The 26,123-nt window shown below is 38.4% G+C and overlaps 1 protein-coding gene across 4 annotated transcripts in view; it reads right to left on the reverse strand.

The window, feature by feature from the left end:
- Nucleotides 1-26,123, reverse strand: part of LRP1B (LDL receptor related protein 1B) — a 986,195-nt gene that overhangs the window by 225,026 nt on the left and 735,046 nt on the right. For 3 of the 4 annotated variants that reach the window (XR_004592513.3, XM_034424507.3, XM_034424493.3), the window contains exons 18-23: nt 23,660-23,776; nt 14,168-14,248; nt 10,043-10,207; nt 5,944-6,126; nt 2,433-2,633; nt 1,176-1,421 (exon numbers count right to left, since the gene is read on the reverse strand). Coding sequence is in view for 3 of the 4 variants with exons in the window: in XM_034424507.3 (XP_034280398.2) it covers nt 1,176-1,421; nt 2,433-2,633; nt 5,944-6,126; nt 10,043-10,207; nt 14,168-14,248; nt 23,660-23,776 (993 nt within the window). In the remaining variant the exon portion in view is untranslated. The remainder of the gene's footprint in view (nt 1-1,175; nt 1,422-2,432; nt 2,634-5,943; nt 6,127-10,042; nt 10,208-14,167; nt 14,249-23,659; nt 23,777-26,123) is intronic. The other variant, XM_034424500.3, reaches the window with a different exon arrangement.

Consider the following 26,123-nt stretch of genomic DNA (forward strand, 5'->3'; position numbering starts at 1 on the left):
GGTATTAATTTGTTGCCACCTGTTTTCTGTATTTGGCTTCTACAAACACTTCTATACCTAGACCACTATATTTTTAATTCAAGTTTTAGAAAAATGTTTTCTAAATTTGTCATTCAATGACATTTATCTCACATAAGAAATAACATCTGATGTTATAGATTAATTTTTTTATTAAATGAAAAAAGGACATAAAATATTTGCATAAAAATAAGTTCAGTATCATCAAGTTCTACATTGCATATAATATCTTATAGAATTTACATAAGTCTTCTAAATAGAAACAAATTATGAAGCATCTGTATCAGAAGAGTTAAAGTTAAAACAATTAAGGACTCCTCCTGCTTCTCAAAAGCAAATGGGTCATTTTGACACATGAAATTTTCATAAGAAATACTTAGTAATCTATCTATCTATATATAAATGGCTCTGTGTTTGTGTGTGTGTGTTCCAGCTTAAGTCTGGAACGCCACAAGCAATTTCAACCAAACTTTGTACACAGATGTCTTACTCTCTGGAAAGAAATACTGTGGGGGTAAGACACCCCTAACACCCCTTGGAGTGTGTGTTCTGTTAAGATATAGTCTGTTGTGCCTTAAAATGGCTCCTAGTGTACTGCCTTAAAATGGCTTCTACTGTGCAACACAGTGGAGTTGCCATGGTAACGGCTTCACAGTACTCCACAAGGGGGCTCCCTCTGGGAAAGGGGAAAATCCAACATTAGAAATTACATTTGGTCCGGACATTTTCAACAAGCCCTTGCTTATTCTTGAGGACAAATGTATGGCCATGATCAATAAAACATTACTGCAACTCAGCCTGCCTGCACCACTACGAGACCAACATGATATACTTCATGCAGATTACATACGAAAAAAGAACTACAACGTCGAACAGCTTAGTGCATATATTGTGGACAAGAAGCCACTTCTAAATCAAGATCAGAAAAAAGCATACCAAATGATCATGGATCACCTACCAAAACAACAAGATGGTATCATTTTACTTGACACTTCTGGGGGCACAGGGAAAACATTTTTAACTAATTTAATTCTCGCTGAAATCAGGGATCAGGGTGAAGTTGCTCTTCCTGTCTAATACAGGATTGGGATAAATAAATACCTGGGCAACAGCGGGTTATCAGCTAGTAGTGAATAGATAAGCAAATGTCAACTTACCAATATTAGCACAGCTTTCGCCATCTTTACTAAGTTCCCAACCTTCATAACAGGAGCACTTAACAGCATTTTTATGCTGTTCACATACTTGGCTGCATTTCTGATGTTTGGTGCAATAATCTACATAGCCACAGGTTTTATTGTCTGAATTTAAGTACAATCCTGAGGGGCATGAACAGACAATCCTGCCTCCAGGAACTACTGAACACTGGTGGCTGCACCCACCGTTGTTAAGTGAACATTCTTCTGAAATAAGAATAGTAATTATTATTATTTAAATAAAAATAGGTGAAAATGTGTTTCTCAGACATAAATGAAAATTTAATATATCACCATAGATATATTTTATAAGATTAAGTCTAATAGAATGAAGAATAAAAGGTATATTTCAGAATTCTTTGGTATTCATTCACATATATAAATAATATAATCTGTAGGTTTAAAAATAGGGTAATAAAAGGCAAACTGGATGGTTTAATAAACTGGAATAACAGAAATTAAATTTATTAGGGATAAGTAAGCAATATATTGCATAAAATGTAGACCATTATGGCTTTTTCATATACATACTATATAACAATCTTCTGCGTGTGTCACAGAACTAACACCTGCTGCTCGGCCATGCTCTGTTTATTTTGTGTTCACTTTATGCTTTTCATTTGTATGAAAAAAAATAATAATCTGGGAATGCATTATAGTCAGAGCATGAATCTGTTTCAACATCCAATATAGGAAAGAGGAAAAATATGTAGTTTAATACAATTAATTTTATAAATTTTCAGTGAGTAGGAGAGGAAAAAAGAGAAGGAAGGGAAGAAAGGGAAGGGAAGGGAAGGGAAGGGAAGGGAAGGGAAGGGAAGGGAAGGGAAGAGAAGAGAAGAGAAAAGAAGAGAAGAGAAGAGAAGAGAAGAGAAGAGAAGAGAAGAGAAGAGAAGAGAAGAGAAGAGAAGAGAAACCTGCTGGCCACTGAAACATAAACTGATTTCATCCATTCTTTGAATTCTATTCAGAATTTGGTATATTTGGTATTTAGAATTTTTCTTCTTTGAATTTGCTTTATTTCAAAAATGGACAAAATGAAAGAAGAGCAATTTTTCAGCATGGCATTAATTTCAACCATATATGATGAGAATAGTTCAATTATCAAACATTAAAATTTACATAAGGGATGTGGCTGGGTGGGAGAGTCCGAATATATTATCTAGAGACCATTATTTAATTTTTTTCGTACATCTGCATTTGATCAAGTATAATTACCACAAAGATCATCTTCATCAGATCCATCAGGGCAATCTCTTATTCCATTGCAAAGCTTTTCAGGCTGCAGACAGATGGAAGTGTCATTAGCACATGGATATTTTGGTGGCCCACACATATAGCCTTCACAATTATCTTCATCAGACTGATCCTCACAATCAATGTCTCCATCACACAGCCAAGCTTTGCTAATACATCTCCCTTAAAGGAAAGAGAAAATAAACATATTGATTCCTTTTCTTAACAAGGCTAATTATTCTTTCATATTTTATGTTTAAAGCCACTATTTTATAGAAAAAGAACTTCAAGGGATGGCCTATATTTTTTTTAATCCCTATCCAAAATTCATCACTGATCTTTTCTAAAAATGAAGCAACGTTAGCCATTTCCCAATCTTATATTTCAGATAGAAGATGCATAAATTGGAAACAGCTATATGGAACTATAAATAAAAGTCATTTCAAATGGAAACCTGAACGTTTTGTGAGATTTTTATTCTGGGTATGGAAAACTGTTTTTTCTTTATGGAAACTAAAAAAATAAAATAAATAAAATTAAAGTACTTAAAATTTAATTTAAAATAAAATATAAAAAATAATATATTTCTTTTTATAAATAAAAATATATATATTTCTTTCAATGTGTGTACCTTATGTGACAAAATAGCTAAATTTAAGGATTTTTTTTTTACATCAATATATTTCAAGCCATTTTATCAGGAAATTTATAGACTTTGGTAAACACTTATTTAAAAAAGAAGAAAAATATCCATCTGAGTTAACAAATCCAATAAGCATAACTATTTTCAGCCCAATTAAATAGGGTTCAATTAACAGGAAACCTAGTTAATTGACATATATTGCATTTGATCTAATCATGAGATTCTAATTTAAGGATGTGTATTACTGATTTTTGTTTCTAGAAGGAGCTAGTGAAAGAAAAGAAAGCAGTTACCAAAAGGCCAATTATTGATCTATTATAAACTTTCTCAGACCCTGGTTTCAGAATGTTCTTATTCAAGTTCTAAAAAATATGTCCAAATTGTTCTCTAGGACTAGGTACTTGAGTATTTTTTCTTTTTTCTTCATTCTAAGTACTATTTTAGAGCAATATAGGTAAAAGCTGAGATATATATTTCTATTAATTTATTAATTATTATCAACTTTGTAAAAGTATCATCAAACATCGTGCAATATTGGTAAACGTGTATTAGGTAATTTGTTTCAAGTCATGTATTGAGGTTGGAAAGAAAGGAACATGACTGCTCTTAAATTCACCCCCCCTCTTTAATATGCCAAAATGTGATCCTTGCTTGTTGATAGGACCTTGAAATCCACACACAAAAAAATCTGTTTTCTGCCAAGTAAATCCTCAGAGAAAGCTTTGATCAAGTTTTCATGCCAAATGTTAATTAATGGTTAGTGTGCTAGCTATACAATTCTATATTTTATTGTATTTGGTAGCTACATGTGGAGAACCATCATGATCAACATTCACACCAATTTATTATAGGTTTGGCAGACACTGAAAATTTATTTTTTAAGGAGTATTGTATTATATTTTATTTATAGCTCTAAAGATTGAACAATAAATATGCATGTATATGTGCTGATGTAATCAATTTTCAATTCATTAAATGATATGCATTTATTACATTTATTTTTCTAACAGGATATATCTAAGATGAATCATGACAGCACTTCAGTTACTGGTTACTAAGTTGTTGGGGTTCAGAATGTCCCAAACATAATGAAAATAAACCCAATTATATAAATATTATTTACACTTTATAGTGACCAATTGATCTAGAACACCGCTGGGGGGGGGGGGCGAAAGCCCTACTAAGCAGGTATATACAAAAGTATGAAGACTATTGCTTAACGCATTGTAAGCTGCCCTGAGTCTTCGGAGAAAGGGCGGCATATAAATCGAATCAATAATAATAATAGTAAGTTTATTTTGCTACTGATACTTCCCAACACAGTCCAAACATGGTTCCTAATGTCTCAATATAACATAATCTACTTCTAGAGATTAGTTTTAATTAATGGGTTTCTTTATGACAGTAATCACATAACATACATTGTTGTAGAATGTTAAGCTTAATATATAAAATTAAAGATCTGATGGCATTTATATTCCTTTGCAATGGCAATTAAGCATAATTTAAACTCTTTAGAAATTACCCATTTACTAAACAGGTAAAAGGAGTTCCATAAAGTCTTTTTTTTTTAAAAAAAGTTCCATGGCAGTTAGCTAATATCGTGTTTCCCCCAAAATAAAACCCGGTCTTAATATTTTTGAGGGCTCCAAAATAAGCATTAGGACTTATTTTCAGGGAAACGTAATATCAGTGTGATCAGCCCAGCTGGGCACCACACCCACTGGCAAACACAGAAAAGGCAGTGAGCAGGCAGGGGCCGACATTGTTCAGCAGCAGCTGCAGCCTGCTGGCCCCTGAGTCAATACACTCTGGGGCTGCAAAGCCTGCATAGAGCAAGTGAGTTGATTACCTGTCCAAGAAGCAGGTGGAGGGAGAGGTGGGGGGAGGCACATGATCTAGATGTGTCGCATGGGCCATGGGAAAGCCAAGAGTTGATGGGCCGGAGTGGGTGGGCAGCTATGGGAGGCTTGTCTTCAAGAAAATGGAGGCAGAGGCGTAGGGGGAAGACAGGCAATCCCGACATGTTGCACAGGCCACAGGCAAGCCGAGAGACAATGGGATGGAGTGGGCAGCCAGCCATGGGAGGCTCATCTTTGTGTCTCTCGGCTTGTCTGCAGCTTGCACAGCTCATCAGGATTGCTTGCTTTTTCCCCCATGCATCTGCCTGGTTCTGCTGCCAGTGCCGCTGGCACTGAGTCTCCCGCAACCAGCCACCTACTCCGACCTACTGACTCTCAGCATTCCCATGGCCCATGTGGCACATCCGGATCACATGCCTCGCCCCGCATCTGCCTTCGCCTGCTGATTGGACAGGTAATCAACTTATCTGCTCTGTGCAGGCTGCAACTGCTGCTGGACACCATCAATCCCCATGCCCTCACTGCCTCTGGTGCTGGCCACGCCCCCCCCCAGCTGATGATAACCTTAACTAGGGCTTATTTTGGGGTAGGGCTTATTTTCAGGGAAACACAGTATAAGTATAATTAAGGCATGGGCCAAATAAAAGATGCAGTAAAAAGGAACATGGACAATTGATACTTCTTTCAGCAGATGGGGCAGAGACTGAAAAATCTGATGAAGCTAATACATATGACCAAGCTAAAGAAATGGTTCTCCTATGGTTAGGCAAAGAATGATGGTAAGCTAGGAAGATTCTAAACAATGTTTTCTAAACAATCCTAAATTATAAACTTTGGGCTATAACTTAATTCTTTCCATAAGAAGCAAAAAACCCACATTATTTAAACTATAACAAGGCTGTTTCAAAGCCAATTGAGGAAAATAGTGTTATAATGCTAACCATAAAATCATAGTTTTAACTTTGCATAAACTGTTACCCTTTAATACCTGTAGCTTTGCAGGAAAACTTTGTTTTGGCATCACATGGTCTTATAGTTCCATTGCAACTCTTTTCATCACTGCCATCTTCACAGTCCTTTTCTCCATCACAGCGCCAAAACTCAGGAATGCAGTTTCCATCTGGGTAGCATTGAAATTCTTTCCCACTGCATCTCCCAAGAGAAACTATCTCTAAAATTAAAAAAAATGATAATACAAAATCAGTTAATAATCTTTTTTGGTAATTTGTATAATTTTCAATATTTTCCCATTGCTACTTGGATACAGTCAAGGAAGTGGTATACCATATCGTAGTCTTCTTGTAAAAAGCCACATTTTGTATAGAGAAAAGAAAAATCATTCTGTTCTAACCCAGAACCATATTTTTACAATATGGATTCAATTGCCCATTAATATATTGAATATAAGGAAGATGATTAAAATTGTCACTTTCATTTTAAGCAGGTTTCCAGTAATTGACTTTTTCCATTAAGTACATATATGTACATATATTCAATTCAAACGTGTAAGCAGAGCCAATGCATACCTCAAGTTACATAAGGATTATGTTGAAGAAAAGTATATACTTCTCCATTATAATGGATAAGTTTATTTTAGATATTGTTCATAGTTTTGCACCAGTGTGAATTTCATTGGGGAAATATAATTGGAACTATTGAAAAGATACAGTGGTGATATTCATTTTAACCATCTGAACTATCATATTATAAATTGTTCTTTGGCCAAAGAGACATTCACAGAATGAGAACATTTCTGTGCAATAAGTGTAGAAGAAAGGGAATATTTTTCCCCAATGACAAAATCACAGATAATCAAAGACAGAACCTCAGCCTATGGAAAAGAAAGAAAAACGTAATAAAATAACTTTCCCGATAAGAGCAGCAAGACAAGACCACAGATATATTGATATATCTTGATCCAATGCCAAATTATAAACGTTACAATTCCATTTCCATTCTCAGTTTGTAGAAAAGATTTTTAAAATTCTGAAATGGATTTAGAATTTGACAGTCCTAAATGTGAAAATCCATTGTCAAGATACCTTTATTTTCATTGCAAACTGAAATCGTGCCCACGAAAGCAGAACCAACAATTGTTGCAAAGATCAAGGAACCAGTGAATACACCAGTTATTTGGAATCTTTCCAGACAAGAACATAAGAGATCACATATGTTATCTGTCACTAATAAATGTAAAACTTAAGTAATACCACTTTTGAGGAATTTGCATTCAATAACATTTGGTGGATCATACATCCAATCCTGATGTAGTCCAAAGCTCCAAATATTACTTATTTGTCTCTTTTACGCATATGATACATTTCCATTTAAAATGAAAAAAAGGAATGTAAATAATTATCTCCTAGGTATCTAACATTATAGAGCGTGTTGAATTGTATGAAAGTATTTACTGAAACATTTTTTTAGAGTTGTAAAACTGAGTTCCAAATAAGGTATGTATGGCAGTTTAACATCATGTAAAAATATAGTCTGTGGATAAATACCTATTGATGAACAATTTATGTTGTTTTTAATAATGTCTAAAGAGACATTCAATTGATATTAAAAATATCACTATGAAAGAAAGCTACAATGTAAAAAATGTGTTATATTTTAAGCCTATCTGGAGTTTTCTCCTACAGAAAACACAATGAGAAAAATATCTCTGGCTCTACACTACAATAATAGAAAAAGTGGTTTCATTTAAATTAAAGGTTTTTCATTTTTGAAAACTTTCAGTTATTGGAAATTGCTGCAGATACATATTATCCTCAATGAAAATGAAACTACTGAATTAGGATTGCATTGCATTGTGCAGTGACTATTTACATTTCTGAATTGAAAAAGCAAAATAATTACTGAAATCTATGCCTACTAGAGTGTAAATGGAACTGAAAATAATAGGACTTACAGTACTTCCAAGCACGAAAGCACAAAATTGTATTTTTATTTTTTCTAAAGCAATTGATCATTGGAAATTACAGAATGGGTTTGGAAATATTTCTATTTGTGTGAGCATAGGAAAGAATAGCTGTCAGAAAACAATCAAAACAAAAATAAGTTGGTGTAGAAGAACCTGCAGGTTTAAAAAAGAACTGAATCCAGTTAAAACAAAGAATCCTGTAAAAATCCTCCAATTCACCCCAAGTGGGTGAAGGGCTGTTAGTTGGAATAGGGCCAACTTTTGCATTAATCCTCTCCCATTCTCTTTCTTGGAATGTGACTCTGAATAAACAGTATACAGATCTATCTATTCCACATCTCTGAGAGCAGTCATATCCCCCAAAATATTTAAAGAGAGAACAGCAATGCATACCAGCCCATGCAGAAGAAAACATTGTGTACCCACCCTGATTAGACCCTCTCTCTCTCCCTCCTCCCTCTCTCTCTTTCCTTCTCTTTCTCTCTCTGTCCAAGAAAAAGGGAGAAGGAAAGGAAGAGGGAGAGGGAGAGAGAGAGAAAAAAAAAACCTGAATTAGTTCACAGGGAGAACATGTTGCTCTGTAACACAGACGCCTCCTATGGGCACCGGTGGGGATGGATTTTGGAAACTGCAATGTATGCCTTCTCTATCTTATTAATATTTTGTATATATGTAAGTATTACAAGTTACTGAAAACATTTTGAGGTTTCTTTCAATGTAAGCAATGCCATTCAAAAATTTAACAAAAGTGGCTAAGCATCAAATACTACTGACTACAAGAAGAGGAAGAGACTTCTGTGTTTTTTTCAGAGGTTGCACTTATTCCTATGAATCATAAACATATTATTTTTCAATAAAAGTATTGAAAAGTATTAAGCAGGACAAAATGTTCATTTATCAGATTTCAGAGTGCTGAGACCATTGTTGAAATATATCTGATAACTTGTCTGGCCAAAAAAAGTATGATAAAAAATCCAATGTTTCACTCTATTTTCATAATTCAAATTTTCCTTGAAGAAATTATAGCAAATAAAGACTCCGTAGCAAATGCTAGTTGGAATCATCATAAATACAGTGACTGCTATATAAAATATGTAGTATGTTGTTTTTAATAGACTGATAACTCATTCTACTACCTACACCTAGATTATCCTTGAATCTGCACATTCTATCTAAGCAGACTGAAAGGAACTATATTTTAGTGTACTGATATGAACTGAATTCTTCAACTTGCCTCTTACACTGCAACGTATTATTGTTTTTGCCCTTTGTGAGCAATATTTAAAATATTGCAGCAGAATTTTTAACACAATATTCTTTTCCTCTGCTTCTTATTTAATAATAAATGTTCAAATTACAAACATGTTTCCATTGCTATATTGTTTTAGTGAACTAAAGCAACATCATAATAAAATCAGGACTGGCTCAAATGATATATCTGCATTCCCTGCATCATCATGCATACCGTGTTTCCCTGAAAAGAAGACCCTGTCTTATATTTTTTGAACCCCAAAATAAGGGCTTGGCCTTATTTTCCAGGAGGTCTTATTATTTTGGGGTGCATGGAGCAAGATGGGGCTCCTCCTGCCGTCTTACCTGATTTCTAGCTCTGCATTTAAATATTTTTTGGGGGGGCTTATTTTCAGGGGGAGGCTTATTTTAGCACATGCACTCAAAAGCCCAATTGGGTTTATTATCAGGGGATGTCTTATTTTTGGGGAAACAGGAGTAGTACAAAAATATTTTCCTTCTCCCAGACAGTAAAATACAATATCTGATTTTAAACTAAGAAACTACTACCATGCTTCCCTTTTATCACTACCAAAAACCAGCTAATCACTCACTTTATATTATAACTAAAGAGCAAATGATTTTTTTTACTATGGTCAAAAGTTACATCTTAAAAGATATTCCCTGATGTGTTTTATATGTGTATGACACATGCACACACAGAGACACAGATCTAGACACACAGACACCCGCACAGACAAAGATACATATACCTACCTACACCATTTATTGCTATATGCATATTTTATACAATTGCCATAATTCAGTAGGAATAAATCATCTTACTCAGCTAAAATCATGATCTTGATTATTATTTCGTTTGACAAAGGTAAGCATTTTACTGGAAATTGGGAGGGGAATATAAAACACTGACCTTTGGTGCAATTTGGTTTAGTTTCATCACTGAAGTCTCCACAGTCATTGTCTCCATCACAAGCCCAGTGACCTGGAATGCACCGGCCAGTAGAGCACCTGAACTGGTTGTCAAAACATGAATGAAGACAGTCCAGTTCATCAGTCCCATCACCACAGTCATTATCTGTAAAAATGTGTGAGTATTTTATTCATGCCCAATTTATTCTTGTATTTAATAACTAAGCAGAAAACAGTAGATTCAGCTTTTTATTTCCTTCAGTTTTGTAAAGCCAAGAATAGAGTTAATGTATAGAGTTAGAATAGAGCTACTTCAGCAAGATTTGTATTTGGGGAAGGTACAGAGAGTATATAGATTTTAAATGTAATTGTAACAATAAGTTCTGATTTACCAAAAACAATTTAAAAAATGATTAAAAAAATAATTATGAAAAAGAAACAAATTAGAAAAATACTTTGCTGACCTCTGTATATTACTTAGATTATAAACCAAATTGGCTCCTGCCCAAAGCAATGAGAATAACCTTAAAAACAGAAGTTAGACTTGGCCTAATGGCAGACTACAAAGAGTAATTAATATTTATTTATTTAGCACACTTATAAAGCCAGATGTATCACTAAAAATGACTCTGGGTGTTATACAACAATGAAATAAAAGCACAAGGTATATAAAAACCCAATCATTATTTAAAAGGGAAATATTATTAAATATTAAAACATACAAACCACACAGAAAGGTCAAAACATCAACTACAATGGAGTCATCTCAGAATATTTCCACTTTCCTGGGCCTCCAGGCCTGATAACATAACGAGTTATTAAAATAATAGCAGAATAGAGCTGACTTTGGGATAGGAAAGGAGAATGTTCCATAGAGCAGGTACCGTGGTAAATTGTCTCACCTCCTGGGACCACTAAACATAACTGTGTGGCAGATGGTATCTATATCTTGCTTTCTTTGCCAGATTGAATGGGACAGGATGATGTAGATGGGGAGAGGCAGTCCCTTTGATAAACTGGTCACATGCCAGAAAGAACTTTAAAGATTAAAACCAGCACCTTGAATTGAGCCCAAAATTTCCATTGCTAAGCAACACTGTTTTCATAAATTTTGCTACTTTTTATGACCTTTGTTATTAAGTGAATCCAGTGATGAAATCCAGTCGGATCTATATAGCTTGCACAAATCGGTAGGGCCGGCGGCGGGAGGCTCCGCCCACCTGCTGGGACATCATTACGTCCCATTTTTGACCCTCTGCACATGCACAGAAGGCTCTGCGCATGCACAGAAGAGGCACACATGCTCACATTTCCGAACTGGTAGCAAAGGTAAGTGCACTTCACTGCTGAGTGAATCACTTCACTTGTTAAGGTGGTAACACTGTTGTTAAGTAAAATTCATTTCCACATTAATTTTGCTTGTCAGAATATCACAAAAGGTGATCATATGACTGGGACACTGCAACTGTCATAAATACATGCCAGTTGCCAAGCATCTGAATTTTGATCATGTGAACCATGGGGATCCTGCAACAGTCATAAGTGTAAAAAAATGGTCATAAGTCACTTTTTTCAGCACCATTGTTAATTTTGAATTTCTAAATGAATTGTTGTAAGTTGAGGACTACCTGTACATTAATATTATATATTAATATAATTATAATTTGAGAACTCAATATCTGTGCAGCAAAACAGAATCTTAAATAGGATAGTGTTACACAAGATATAAAGGACATTATATAGAAGTTATTCACCTGTGCTTCCTGAATTTGTCTAATATTCAGGATGTAGGTGGGAGTTCATTTATGAATATGTCAATATGTTTGCCTCATTTTCTTTTAAATTTAGTCTTTATTTCCAAAGGGTCAATTAGCTCAGCTTAGAAAGTAATAAAGGGCTATTTGTCTGTTATTGTAGTTCTTTAGGTGGTTACTTAATGTTCATCCAATTTGCAACTTTGCAGATCATCTTTGTAAAACATTTGAAAGCTGAGTATTGAGGAAGTCTCCAATTATGCATGCTGTCCTGAAAAAAGTGCAAGTACCAGCACTATTGCAGTATTTACACAGCATCTCAGAGAAAAACAGATCAGCTTAATGGGGATTGGAAGAAAAGATATATGAAGATAGAGATGGCCATTTGAAGATCCAAAATACTAGAAGCATAAGGTGGGTTCTAAGGCCATGGTTCTTGGTAATGGCCTCCAAACTTTGAAATTTGCTGCCCCCAGAGGTACATCTTTCCCCAACCCTCAGTACATTTTGAATGTTCCTGCTAATCATGCTATTTCCCCGAAACTTTGGCTTCTAGCAAGTTTTTCGATCAAATGACTATTGATTACTATTGTTGTGTTTTTATGTTTTTATGGGATTGATCAGGTGTTGATTTTCTCCTTGTATCTTTTTGATGGGAGCAGATTTCAAATATTATAAAATAAGTTAAATAACAATAAATATTGTCCCCCACATATGAGAGAATAGCAAGCAATAGCAAGCTTACTTCATGGAATTGACATCTGGCTCAGACCCCAAAGGGCAAGTATAATATAACATTCACAGCTTTTGCATTGTGCTGCATGATTGGGCGAGGACACCATTTGTCACTCCTTCCCAGGCCGTCAAATCATTGGTGTCCAGTTTGACTTTTAGTATGACTTTGTTTTAATTAAACACTGCTATATATCTGTCAGTGTCACTAGCTTTCATTCCTTTTCTATTATGTTCTATGACTAGCTTTAGACAAAAGAATGGGTGCAAAGTAAAAGTTTGTGATCTCACCTACAGTTTCGAACATGAGATGAGTTTTATGCTTAAAGAATTTAATTAAGGTGGCCCTGAAGACCTTGCAGGGAACAAAAGATTGCAGGTTCTGCCAATGGGCCTGGGGAACCCAGAGCGGGATGGAGCCCATTAAATGGCTTGTGTGAGGTGCTGTCACTAGGGCGGGGGGGGGGGATGATTTTAGAATATTAATTTATTATATGGCTTCTTTTATTAATTTTATTGTTTTTATATGAGGTTTTATATTCTGTAAGCCTATATCTGAATAGGCGGCAATATAAATTCCCTAAATAAATAAAATAAATAAATAAATAAAAAACTGTGACAAAATATTTGTATAGCAATAACCAAAACAACAGAGTGATGAAAGGTTTAGGAAACACATCCAAGATCCTAGACATGTGTTGATTCTTATAATATTTTAAGTATTACATGCTTAGCAATATCTGAGGCTATGAAGATGCAATATAGTTTACTGGATACTGCTACTGTGGTGAGAGAAGAATTATGGTCCTAGCATGTTGCACACAAGAGGCATGGTCCTGCCAAAACATTAAATGTGGGAGTGTCCTACAATATTTTTTCTTCAGTGATGCAAACCCATGTATGCATGATGCCACAATAGGCATTTCAGTTACTGTTTTTATGTAACCATTTATATATTATGTGCCATTCCCTATTTGTTAAGTAAAATAAATACTGTTTTATTTTACTTTGTGGTTTAGGGCATTCATTCAATATATTTTAAGCTATGGAATAGTAATAAAGAGGTGGGGGGGGGGGCTAACCAGAACAGGTCAATCAAGCTCCACCATCAATTTCTTTTTTTGACTAAGTATAGAAGCATACAGAAATAAGTGATATAAGAAATAAGTAAATCAGGCTTACAGTATATATATATAGATATGCAAATAGCATACACAATATCACAAATATTTAATTAACAGGAGACATAATGGCTTAAATAGTATTCTGTCACTTTCCATCTTCAAGCAGAAGTGAAAGGTCAGAAATCAATGATAATCCTATGCATTATACTTATATGATTAATCGGTAAATTCTTTAGTACATATTAATCTTCAAAACATTGGATCACTTTTATAAGATTTAATGAAATCAATTTTTGTCACTTCTAGTGTATAAATAGTGGATTGGATGCTAATATGGAACCTATTACGCAAAACTTAATAGGTAACATGTAACATGAAAGCTAATTCCCACCACTATCACATGAAACTTTCAGCCTTAGCCACTTCAGGGTTGGCTATGATACAGGGAAGCTGAATTCCTGAAAATTAGACAGAAACATTATTTGTGACTAGAGTTAAACTAGTGTTGATTCTTACCCGTATCACAATGCCACTTGATATTAATACATCTTCCATTATTACATATAAAATGAATCAGTGGGTCACAGGTTGGGAACTCTAAAGAGAAAAGAGAGGAGAGGAGGTTTAATATCATATTTACTACAATATATGGGCATCTATTATTTCATAAATTTTCAAAAACAACTGTTATTACATTGCTAGCTGTGTCAACTAGATATGTTATCTGAAACAGAAAAAAAGGTGTTTGTATGAATATAACATAATGTGTATATGAATATAACATAAAAGAGTTCTCAGTTTATGACTCTAACTGTAATCAGAAATCTGGTTGTAAGTCATTAGGGTCATAAATCTAGACACCCACATGCTCGAAATGATTTTAAAACTTTTTTTTGCAATGGCTGTTAAATAAATGGGGCAGTTGTTAAGCAAATATAGTGATTGTAAGTGCAAATCCATTTATCTGAACTGTCATTTTTTGCTGGAAGCTGGTAAAAAGCAATGCAAATTACCATCACATGACTACAGAATGCAACAACTTGTCAGAAACCATGGAGGGATGCCTGACTATTTACAATGACTGGGGGTGTTGTCTTTATAGGTTGTAAAGCGCCATGGACATTGTAAATGCAAATGGTTGTTAAGCGACTAGTCATAAGTCAAGGACAACTTGTATATTAAAAGAAAATGAGTACAGTATTTTGCTAAAGCATTAAGCACAAATGTTTCTGACTACACAAATTCCTAAATTGTCCCTTTAAAGAAATTTCAGATATTTCTGGTAGGAATTGTCTTTCTTAGTATACTAAAGGTATACAGAAGCCTAAAACATAAAAACATCACAGAAATTGTACAGCTTCACAGCCTGTAATGATTTTGTGCCCCTCTGGGGCAATGGTGTGATTCTCAAGGAATATTTTATAGCTATCACCACAATAATAGTTTGAAGTTTATGCTAAACATCTGTGATCGTATGCCTTAAAAACAAATTAAATATAGTATTAAGAAGGAAAGTAAGAACAAAAATAGCATCATAATAAAGAAGTCATGTCACCATTGTTGGATCATGATGCTTTTATGTTAAATTCAAAATGAAAGTAGAAGCAAGAAATATTTACAAAGTCACTGGGGTGGGGTGGGGGTGGGGCTTAACTGTGGTGTTGTTTTTGCCATGAGAATACTGACCTACAATTATCTAGCAGTATATGAACCAGCCTCCGAGACGTGGGACACGTATGTAAAACGTTTGACTGTTTCCTCCAGGCCAATGATTTTATCGAACTGTCCAGCGACTGGAAACGTGCCCATTTCCTGAATGCATGTGGCCCACAAATTTTTGCGACAGCCAGGGCTCTGATGGCTCCTCAACCTGTCTGTACAGTGCCCTGGGCCACTCTGATGGGCAAACTAAAGGCACACTATGTGCCTGTTCCCTCTCGTATGTCCCGGCGATTTACATTCCACCAGAGGGTCCAGAAGGAAGGGAAGTCCATTAACTCTTACATGGCTTCCCTCAGGGCCGCTGCAATAGATTGTGAGTTCCCAAACCTAGATGATTCCCTCCTTGAGCAGCTGGTGTGTGGTGTGAGGGACACAAGACTACAACGTCGCCTTTTAGCAAAAAATGACATTTGCCTCCAATCCGCTTTGGATGAGGCGTGCGCATATGTGATGTCAGAAAAATCTGCGGCTGAGATGCACAGGGCTCCGTCCACGCTTGCAACTGCCCAGTGAGTTTACCATGACGATGTCTTTTCCGATGACCTCACAGATGAGGAAGATGATGTGAGTCGCCTCAAATCATCCCCAACAAGCAAACGGCAAACAGAAAGAAAACCACAACAAGCACCTTGCCTCGGCTGCGGCGAAAACCATCCTTGCTCATTGTTCCGTTTTAAGACCGCAGTCTGCCGGCGATGTGGCAAAAGGGGTCACCTGGCTAAAGTCTGTCGCTCCAGCCCACAGGACAACACCCCTCGCTCAGCCAGACACTTCCAAAGAGGCCACCAAGCCACCAGAGAGGATTGTTTCACCATCACCAGAGAGGACACCAACCCTGCAGTGTCGATCAGCCATTCATCTACAAGCCCCAACAAAAAAACTTTTTCTAACTGTCAGAATAGAAGAGGTGCCCTGCAAGATGGAGGTGGACACGGGCTCCTCCAAGACCATTGTTGCCTGGAACACACTACAAAAAATAGTCCCTAGCTTCTCCAGGGGTCACCTAACTGCCTGCAACACCAGGCTTCGTAACTATCAAGAAAACAATATTCCCATTCTGGGGTGTGCCAAATTTTTAGTGGAGAAAGGCGTGTTCTCAGGGCGCCTCCCATTACTAGTCATAAGGGGAAACCTCCCCAGTTTGCTAGGGCTTGATTGGTTCAAGGCTTTGGGCCTCAACATCACAGGCATTCATGCTACTACCACTAACGATTTTGAGGCCTTGACTACTGAATTTGCTGAAGTCTTCAATGACTCCCTGGATAAATATGTGGGAAACCCTATATCCCTCAACATTGATCCCCAAGTGTCCCCTATCCGGCTTAAGCCTCGATGGGTGTCTTTTGCACTACATCCTAAATTGGACAAGGAACTGAATAAGCTGATTGCGCAGGGGGTTCTTGAGCCACAGATCATTCTAAGTGGGAGACACCCATTGTCATTCCCACCAAACCAGATGGTTCCGTGCGCATCTGTGGTGATTTCAAATGCACACTGAACCGTGCACTGCAAGCACACCCTTATCCAGTCCCCGTGGTCCAGCACCTCCTCCACTCTTTGGGTCAGGGGTCTATTTTTTGCCAAGCTGGATATGGCACAGGCATATCAGCAGCTCCCTGTGGATGATACCACAGCTGCTGCCCAGACTATTGTCACACACAGGGGTACCTTTAAGTGCCATCACTTACAATTTGGAATCAGTGTGGCTCATGGGTTGTTTCAGGGTCTTATGGAACGGCTATTACATGGAATACCAGGAGTCATCCCTTACTTCGGTGACATTTTAATCTCGGCCACCAGCCAAGTTGCCCTTATTAGCCGCTTACAACAAGTTCTCACCCGGTTTCAGCAAATGGGCCTTAAGCTCAAAACATCTAAGTGTACAATTGGGGTTCCTAGGGTTGAGTTCTTAGAGTTTCTGATAGATGCTAAAGGTCTGCACCCTACCCCATCAAAGGTGGAGGCCATTAAAAAAGCCCCTACTCCAACGTGCAAAGCTGAATTGCAGGCTTTTCTAGGCTTACTCAATTTTTACAGTGTGTTCCTGCCACATAAGGCATCTGTGGCAGAACCTTTCACAGGTTATTAGACTGTAAGGCTCTCTGGGTAAGAGGAAGGGCCCAGGCCTCGGCTTTCACTGCTGTCAAAGATCTCCTTACCTCAGATGCAGTACTGGTCCAATACAGCGACAGTATCTCCTTAACTTTGGCTTGTGATGCCTCTCCATATGGCATAGCGGCTGTCCTGAGCCACCTACTGCCAAATGGAACCGAGGCTCCAATTGCTTATTTTTCTCGGACCTTATCCTCGGCCGAGAGAAATTATAGTCAATTGGACAAAGAGACCCTGGCGGCTGTTGCTGCTGTCAAGCGGTTTCACGACTATGTGTATAGCTGTTTTTTCCAATTGATAACTGACCACAAGCCCCTGCTGGGGTTGTTAGCTGGCAACAAGCAAACACCCCAGATCATGTCCCCTTGTCTATCTAGATGGTCCATCTTCCTTGTGGCTTACAATTATCAGCTGGTCTATCGGCCTGGCAGAGAGCTCTCCAACGCGGACGCCCTCAGCCGATGCCCTCTTCCTTTAGCTGTGGAAGACCAGGCTCCTGCCTCAACTGTGTTCTTGGTGGACAAATTTCCTACCTTGGTCACCGCGGCCGACATTGCCAAATATTCCAAATGAGACTGCACCATAGCGCAGGTTCTTGACTGGGTGCGCAGGGGGTGGCCACAGGACATCTGCCAGAGGAATTCCTGCCATACAAGGCGAGACAGCATGAGCTGTCTGTCTTGAAGGGTTGCTTATTGTGGGGCAACAGAATAGTGGTCCCCCCTAACTTACACACCCCCATATTAAAATATTTGCATGAAGGGCATCCTGGCATAGCCAGGATGAAGGCTTTGGGTCGCAGCTATGTGTGGTGGCCTAAATTAGATCAGGCTGTCACAAAGTGGGTAGAGGGTTGCCAGAGCTGTCAGCAATCCTGGCCAGCACCCCCCACAGCCACCCCTACAGAATGGGAGACCCCCAGAAGCCCATGGTCCTGAATCCATATTGATCTGGCTGGCCCGGTCCAAGGGGCAAACCTTTTTGGTAGTGGTTGATGCATACTCTAACTGGATAGAGGCTACTATCATGGCATCAACCTCTTCAGAAGCCATCAACAGGGTCCTTCGCAAACTATTTGCCACTCACAGCCTGCCCGATGTGGTGGTATCAGATAATGGGCCGCAGTTCACCTCGGCTGACTTGCCTAGCTTGACTAGATCTCCAGCCCCAGTAGTTCCTGAGGATCTGGAACAAGCACCTCCTCCATCATGCGAGGCCCCAGAATTACGCTGATCCGGAAGGGTGCGTAGGTGCCCAGCGTGTTTGCAGGAATACACATGCGCCATCCAAGGGGGGAGGAGTGTGGCATACGTAGCCACGCCTCTGTCCAGCAACACGGAAGTGTTGCCTATTGGCTGTGAAGTGACAGCTCGGCCGGCGGGAAAAATGAGTGCGTGTGATTGGCCACCTGTTTGACAGCTGCTGTATAAATAGCAGCCTTGACAGAAATTGTTGTCTGATTCATTCGTTCCTACTGTAATGGGTGTTTGCTGTTGTTATGGCCTGAGGCCTTGCCTAATAAAGGACATTGTTATTTAATACTGTCTCGCCTCTTCTCACCTCGCTTCAAACAAAGCAACATTTATGGTAGACTGATTTAATATATGAAGTATTTATGTAATCAAAATTTACTGTTTGGAAATGTCACAAATGTGGCCTGAGTTACCAAAGATATTCAAAAATATACTTTTAGAATTAAAATGCATTTGACAAAATGTTAATTTTGAAATTGGGGAGGGGTTTTATTTTACAAAAAGAAAGCTTACAAAAAACTTTTTAAAAAGGAAATATACACATACACACACACCACTAATTCAGAAGTTAATCTTAATTAAACAAATAATTTAGCTATAATTTCTGTAAGCTCTTGATCTATACTATATTCTTGAAAGTCCAGTTTTACATTATTCTCATATCTTTGTCTTCTATATTTTTTTCTATATCTATTTATTTTTTACTTCTATATTTCTGTAATCTCAATTACTTTATTGTCATTCTTTACAGAGCCAAACTCTTTTTTCTACAGATTTAAGTCCATCTACCTCAGATGGGTTCCTCTTTTCTACTTCTGCGCTGTCACGATCTTTACATTTTTGTGTGCCTTTTCTACTTGCTCCCTCTGAAGCAAACAGCTCACAAAATGAGGGAAGGAAATTAACACCTTTTCTATTCTTTTCTTTTCTTTTCTTTTTTTCTTTTCTTTTCTTCTCTCTCTCTCTCTCTCTCTCTCTCTCTCTCTCTCTCTCTCTCTCTCTCTCTCTCCCTCTCCCTCTCCCTTCCTCCCTCCCTCCTAGTTTTCTCAGATGCTGCCCTTTTCTGGTTGCCTTTTTCTCTTCAGGCTTATCTTCTAGTTTGTCTCTTGACTTTGACCTATGCTTTGACTCCATTTATTCAGCCTCTCCTCCATGAGGCCTAGGGCTGCAGAACTCCCAGGCAGCCATCCAGTCTTCCCTCCTCTTCCTTGCCTGCCCCATACTGTCCCTCCCTACCGCCTTTTCCTCTCCACCCCCGCTCTCTTTCTTTAAATAAAAAAATATTATATTTCTGTTCTCTATGTGAAAGCCAGAAGCATTCTTGGTAAAAAATTATCATGTCTGAGCTTGGTAATTTGCTTTGGAACATGCTGGCCTGCTTTATTTTTGCTTTTCAATTAAAGTGTCTTTAAGGGGTCCTTGGTGCTCTCTGAACTTGGTTGTTTTCTTGCAGAGGTGTCATTACCCGAACTAGACAGCATCATCAGTGCTAGTGTTATAAAGACCCCTCATTTCAGTCCTGAGCTACAAATATTTCCCTTTAAAGTATATTTAAAATATTCTGTGGACTATACAGATTGATAAGCAGCAAAGAAAATACCTCGGCAACCAGGGAAAGAAAGCTGGGCTGTATTGTGTGTAATAGAGAGGGGAGAAAAATAAGAAGACTAGAAAATAAAAATAAAATAAAATAAAAACCTTAAGAGGAGAAAGGATTAATACAGTCCAACAGCAGGCCACGAAAAGCAATATTATCACTTTTAACATGTTTCATTTAAAAAAATGTCAAAAGCATAGGTATCACTTATGCATTGATAGCATTTAGATTTTTCTGTTCTATTAATAAAACAGGGTTAATTTGATAATACATAATGTATTTTGTGATGGTGATAGTTCCCTAAGACTTCCAGAATGTGAAGAAGCAGATAGAGAAGGCAGCTGCATGAGCATTAATGGCATATCAGCTTTGCAAGCTGCACTGGCTGCCACTTTGCTTCTGGCTGCAATTCAAGGTGCTGGTTGTTACCTATAAATCTATACGTGGCCTAGGCTCACTTTACTTGAGTTTCTCCTATCTCCCAAAGCATCTGTCTGGCTAATTTGCTCCTTCAAGGTTGGGCTACTCCAGGTTCCTTTGATTAAACAATATTATCTATAGGGACCCCAGAAATGTGCTTTGTCTGTAGCCGCGTCTGACTTATGAATTAAAATTCCCTCTGAGATCTGGATGGCTCTGCCCTTGTTTAGAAGACAGCTCTTCACCCAGGCCTTTAGCGTGGCTTGCTATTGTTTAATGTATTATTTATTGTAATTTCTGTGATTGCTGTGAGCCACCAAGAGCACACAGTATTTATGTGCATGTGTATATACAGTATGTATGTACTGTATATACATACATATCAGTGGTGGGATTCAAATTTTTTTACTACTGGTTCTGTGGGCGTGGCATGGCTTGGTGGCATGGCTTGGTAGGCATGGCAGGGGAAGGATACTGTAAAATCTCCACTCCCTCACCACTCCAGGGGAAGGTTACTGAAAAATCCCCATTTCTTCCTGATCAGCTGGGACTCGGGAGGCAGATAATAGATGGGTGCGGGGCCAGTCAGAATTTTTACTACTGGTTCTCTGAACTACTCAAAATTTCTGCTACTGGTTCTCCAGAACTGGTCAGAACCTGCTGAAACCCAACTCTGATACATATACATATATGAGAGCGAAAGAAAGAGACAATCAGAGATGGTATTCAGCAGGTTCTGACCAGTTCTGGAGAGCCGGTAGTGGAAATTTTGAGTAGTTCAGAGAACCGGTAAATACCACCTCTGACTGGCTCTGCCCCCATCTATTCTCTGCCTTCCGAGTCCCAGCTGATCGGGAGGAAATGGGGATTTTGCAGTAACCTTCCCCTGGAGTAGGGGTGGGAATGGAGATTTTACAGTATCCTTCCCCGCCACACCCACCAAGCCATGCCCATCAAGCAATGCCACACCCACCAAGCCATGCCCACAGAACTGGTAGTAAAAAATTTTGAATCCCACCACTGGAGAGAATGCTTAGCTTTTAACAGAAAGAGCTTCAAAAAGATGGTGCATCAGAACAATTACATGATTTTCAAAATGTATAAAGAGCAAATGGCTTAATTGCCACTTTTCACAAGGTTAGATGCAATGTAGCTGATAAAAGCCAGAATATCAATTTAAAAAGGATAAAAGGCCATTTAACAGTGGTTTTAATCCTTTTAATCCTGTTGTTTTTCTCTCTCTAAATTAGAGGTGTAGATAGATTTTATAGCCACAATAGCATTCTTTTTTATTTTTATCGCATGTGAATACTATATGTTGAGATATATTCAACTCAGTAACTTTATATCACCTTATTAAGCTTAGAATTTTTTTTGGAGGATAGAAGACAAATATGAAGGGGACTTAATTTAGATTGTCATTAATAATAGTCAATCATTTTCCCATAACAAAGCTAAGAAACAGAGTTAAGAATTTCTGCTAATCATATAGATCCCAAGAGAGAAACCACACTAGCTTTTCTACCATAAGAGCTAAATCAATACTCATGCCTCTGCTGTCAGCACTGTGCCTGTAAGAGACCAGATGAGGTGGGACAAAGGAAGAACTAAAAAGGCTGCACACTTGCGTATCAAAAGAGCAATCATAATCGTTGAATTAGTATGTGGTTTCATTGCAGTAGAGTGACCACACATATATGATTTATGAAACACCTTAGATATTTTGAGGCCATAGAGTTAAGGAAGATGGGTTGTATTCCACACATATTAAAGATCATATCAATTTGTTTTTCCTAGTGAAGTCAGTGCAGCTGAGCTTGCTAAGGAGAGAAGATTAACAAACCCCATCTGTGGCTAGTTACTATAAAAATGGTCACATTTCATGCCAAAGGCAGTTATAGTCACAAAAATTTATAGAAGCATATTGATTTCCAGCAAGATCCACATGCAGTACAAGTTTATATAGTACAGAAATCATAACATAACATCATAATTCCTTAGCTTTACAGAGATAAACTCTTTCTAGGATTTGGCAGAAGCAGAAATTTCCAGATTTGGATTCTTCTATACATCACTAGCCATTTTATTTAGTATTATTATTTTATTTAGCTTTATTTTACAAACTTTTATTACATTTATTGGCAGTAATAGATTTCTAATCTTCTAAAGATTAAATTTCTATTTTTTTTTCTTTTCTTCATCCTTCTCTTCCTGTCTGCAGCTGTCTTTATTCTTGTCAAATGAAATTCTTTCTAACAATAGAAGACAAGTTTTCATTGTGTTTCTGAAATGTTCCTGTGCTTCTACATTCATTTTAGGACACTTTATCCCTTCTTCCCTAATTCCCAAGCACCACCATCATTTGCTAAAATGAATTATTTCTAATGATTTCCTCTTCCCGCTTATTTTATTTACTATTTTGCTAAACTTATTAATGAAAGGAAGATATAAGTCCATGTGGAAGACGACACGACATGATTCTTTTGGTGGTGGTGGTGGTTTGTTTGTTTGTTTAAAAAAAGAAAAGTTTTCTGAATTGTTTTTTCTCCATAATATAAGATTATATTTTAATCTATTTTGAATAAAATCCTTTTATACCTAAAGTGTTTGATTTATATAGTTTGTCAAGTACTTGGTGTGTCCAAGAAACAAACAAATGAATAATATTGAATTATAGACAGGAAAATTGTAGTATTTATTTTACGAAAGAATGTGTGTAACCTAGTTATCTAATCATCTATTGCCTAAATACTGGGAGCATGATATTCATTCCTAGAGGAGTTTAATATGTAAGACAACAGAATAGCTAGGCAATACATGGCTTGTCATGAGTAGTATCAAATTACAAATTAATTTCTTATATGAATCAAATATTCTATTTATAAAGTCTGTGATTCAACTTACCACAAGTTGCTGCTTCATCTGACTGATCACCACAATCATCCTCTTGATCACACAACCATGAACGTGGAATGCAGCGTCCATTCCCACAGGAAAACTGATCTAGTTGACATACTCTTGCTTGAATGATAAATTGATATTAAAATTACAGATTGGAGGTCAGATAAAATCTCCTTGAGTCATACATACACAGACAGACAGACAGACAGACAGACACACACACACACACACACACACACACACACACACACACACAGATATATATATATATATATATATATATATATATATATGTTTTCTCAGGTTTTCGCGGGTGTTTGTATGTAGGTCTTTGGTTATTCGGGTCTTCTCCCACATAAAATTGGAAGTGTCTTGGCGACGTTTCGACGAAGGAGCTCCTGGAAGCACGAAGCCGAGAACACCAGCCTGAAGATGACGAATGAGACTTCGTCGAAACGTCGCCAAGACACTTCCAATTTTACGTGGGAGAAGACCCGAATAACCAAAGACCTACCTATCTATCTATCTATCTATCTATCTATCTATCTATCTATCTATATCTATATATATATAGATATATATATTTGCCATGCACTGAACTTTTTGTTGCAATTTTATATGCTAGAAGCTTTTTAAATGCCATATATATAAAATTCATATACTGAATAAGACAATTGCAATTTTTAGAAGATTTATTAAAATGTCAACATTAACATGTCACTTCAATCTAATCTCTTCCTCTTCCTTTCTTTCTCTGTATCAATGTCTCTATATGGAGTGCCAATTTGGTATACTAGTCACCTTCTCTCAGACCTAGGAAGGAGGCAATGACAAACCATATTAAAAAAAAACAACCTTCCCAGGAAAATGTACATACACACTTACCTTTTGTACTGGCTTGAAGATGTGAGCGCGCATGTGCACGTGCTACGCTCCCGTGCACCTCTTCTGCATACGCACAGAACCTTCTGCGTATGTGCAGAATCTTCTGCACATGCGCAGAGAGTCAGCGCACAGGAGCCGAGTGGGACAACGGCAGCACCGGGGATGGCGCGAAGAGAGGGTTGAGGGGATTTTTAAGTTTGTTTTTAGATAAGATTTTAAGGGGTTCGGGGGTAACCAGAGTGGGTTTGGGGGAAAACCCACTGGGGTTGGGGCCAGCGGGGGGCTCCGGCATTAGGATTGCAGGGTTGGATGTTGGGGAGGGGGCTAGAGTCCAATTTTATAAGGGCCTTCCATCAGCACTGTGGGTGGGAAGGGCAGATATGGTGGGAGCAGGGGGCCATATCATGTTTTGGGAGTGCACACTCGTTGTCTTCGAACAATTGCACACTCCGGTCCCCAATGCTCTGCTCATTCCCCAGGTTGCACAGATCCTCAGGGCCTGGGCCTTCGGCTGATGTTATGCAATGCCAGGTCTGTGGTAAATAAAGCCCCCCTCATTTGCGATCTTGTTCAGGAGGGGGGAGTGGACCTGGCGGGTATTACAGAGACCTGGTTGGGCCAGGAGGGGGGTCCCCCTCGTTGAAATGTGCCCACCCGGTTTTCGTGCATTTCATCAGCCAAGGTCACAGGGGAGGGGTGGGGGTGGCGGTTGTCATTAAAAAAGGTCTTGGGCCGAGGGAGGTCACTGTGCCTCAGACTGCCGGATGTGAGTCCCTCCTTGTGAAGTGGGGTCATGGGGTACAGATGGGCGTGCTGATCACGTACCTGGCTCCCTGCCACGTGGTGGCAGCCCTGCCCGAGCTGCTCAACGTTATAGCCGCGGTGGCGGTTGATACTCCCAGGCTTATGGTCATGGGGGATTTTAACTTGCCATCCGTCGGTGAGACGTTTGAGACAGCTCGGGAGTTCACGGCTTCCATGACAGCTATGGACCTGACCCAGTTAGTTCATGGCCCTACTCACACGGAGGGACTTGGTTTTTGTCTCTGGTCAGTGGTTGAGTGATCTTGAGATAGGGGATATAGCGACTGAGCCCTTGTCATGGTCAGATCACTCGCTCCTTCCCTTTGACCTTCGAACCACCACACCCTGCTGCAGGGAGGCGGAACTGATGTGATGGTACTGTCCCAGTCACCTGATGGAACCTGATAGGTTCCAGACGGAGCTTGGGCCATTCCCTGAGGCTCTGGCTCACGCCTCGACTGAAGACCTACTGGCCGCCTGGGACAGGGTGGCCACTGGAGCTTTGGATCGGGTCATGCCTTTGCGGCCTCTGACCTGGCGCCGGTCTCACCTGGCTCCTTGGTTCACCAAGGAGCTGAAGGAGATGAAGCACCAGAAAAGATGCCTGGAGAGCAGTTGGAGGGCCAGACTTTCTGAATCCGACCGAACACTGGTAAGATCTCATATTAAGACTTACCTAGTGGCGATAAAAGTGGCAAAATGTAACTATTTTGCCACTTTTATTGCGTCATCAGATAATCGCCCGGCCGCCCTGTTTAGAGTGACCTGCTCCCTGCTC

The sequence above is a fragment of the Pantherophis guttatus genome, chromosome 1 (assembly GCF_059756535.1).
Source record: "Pantherophis guttatus breed Tessera chromosome 1, ASM5975653v1, whole genome shotgun sequence".
Taxonomy (NCBI): domain Eukaryota; kingdom Metazoa; phylum Chordata; class Lepidosauria; order Squamata; family Colubridae; genus Pantherophis; species Pantherophis guttatus.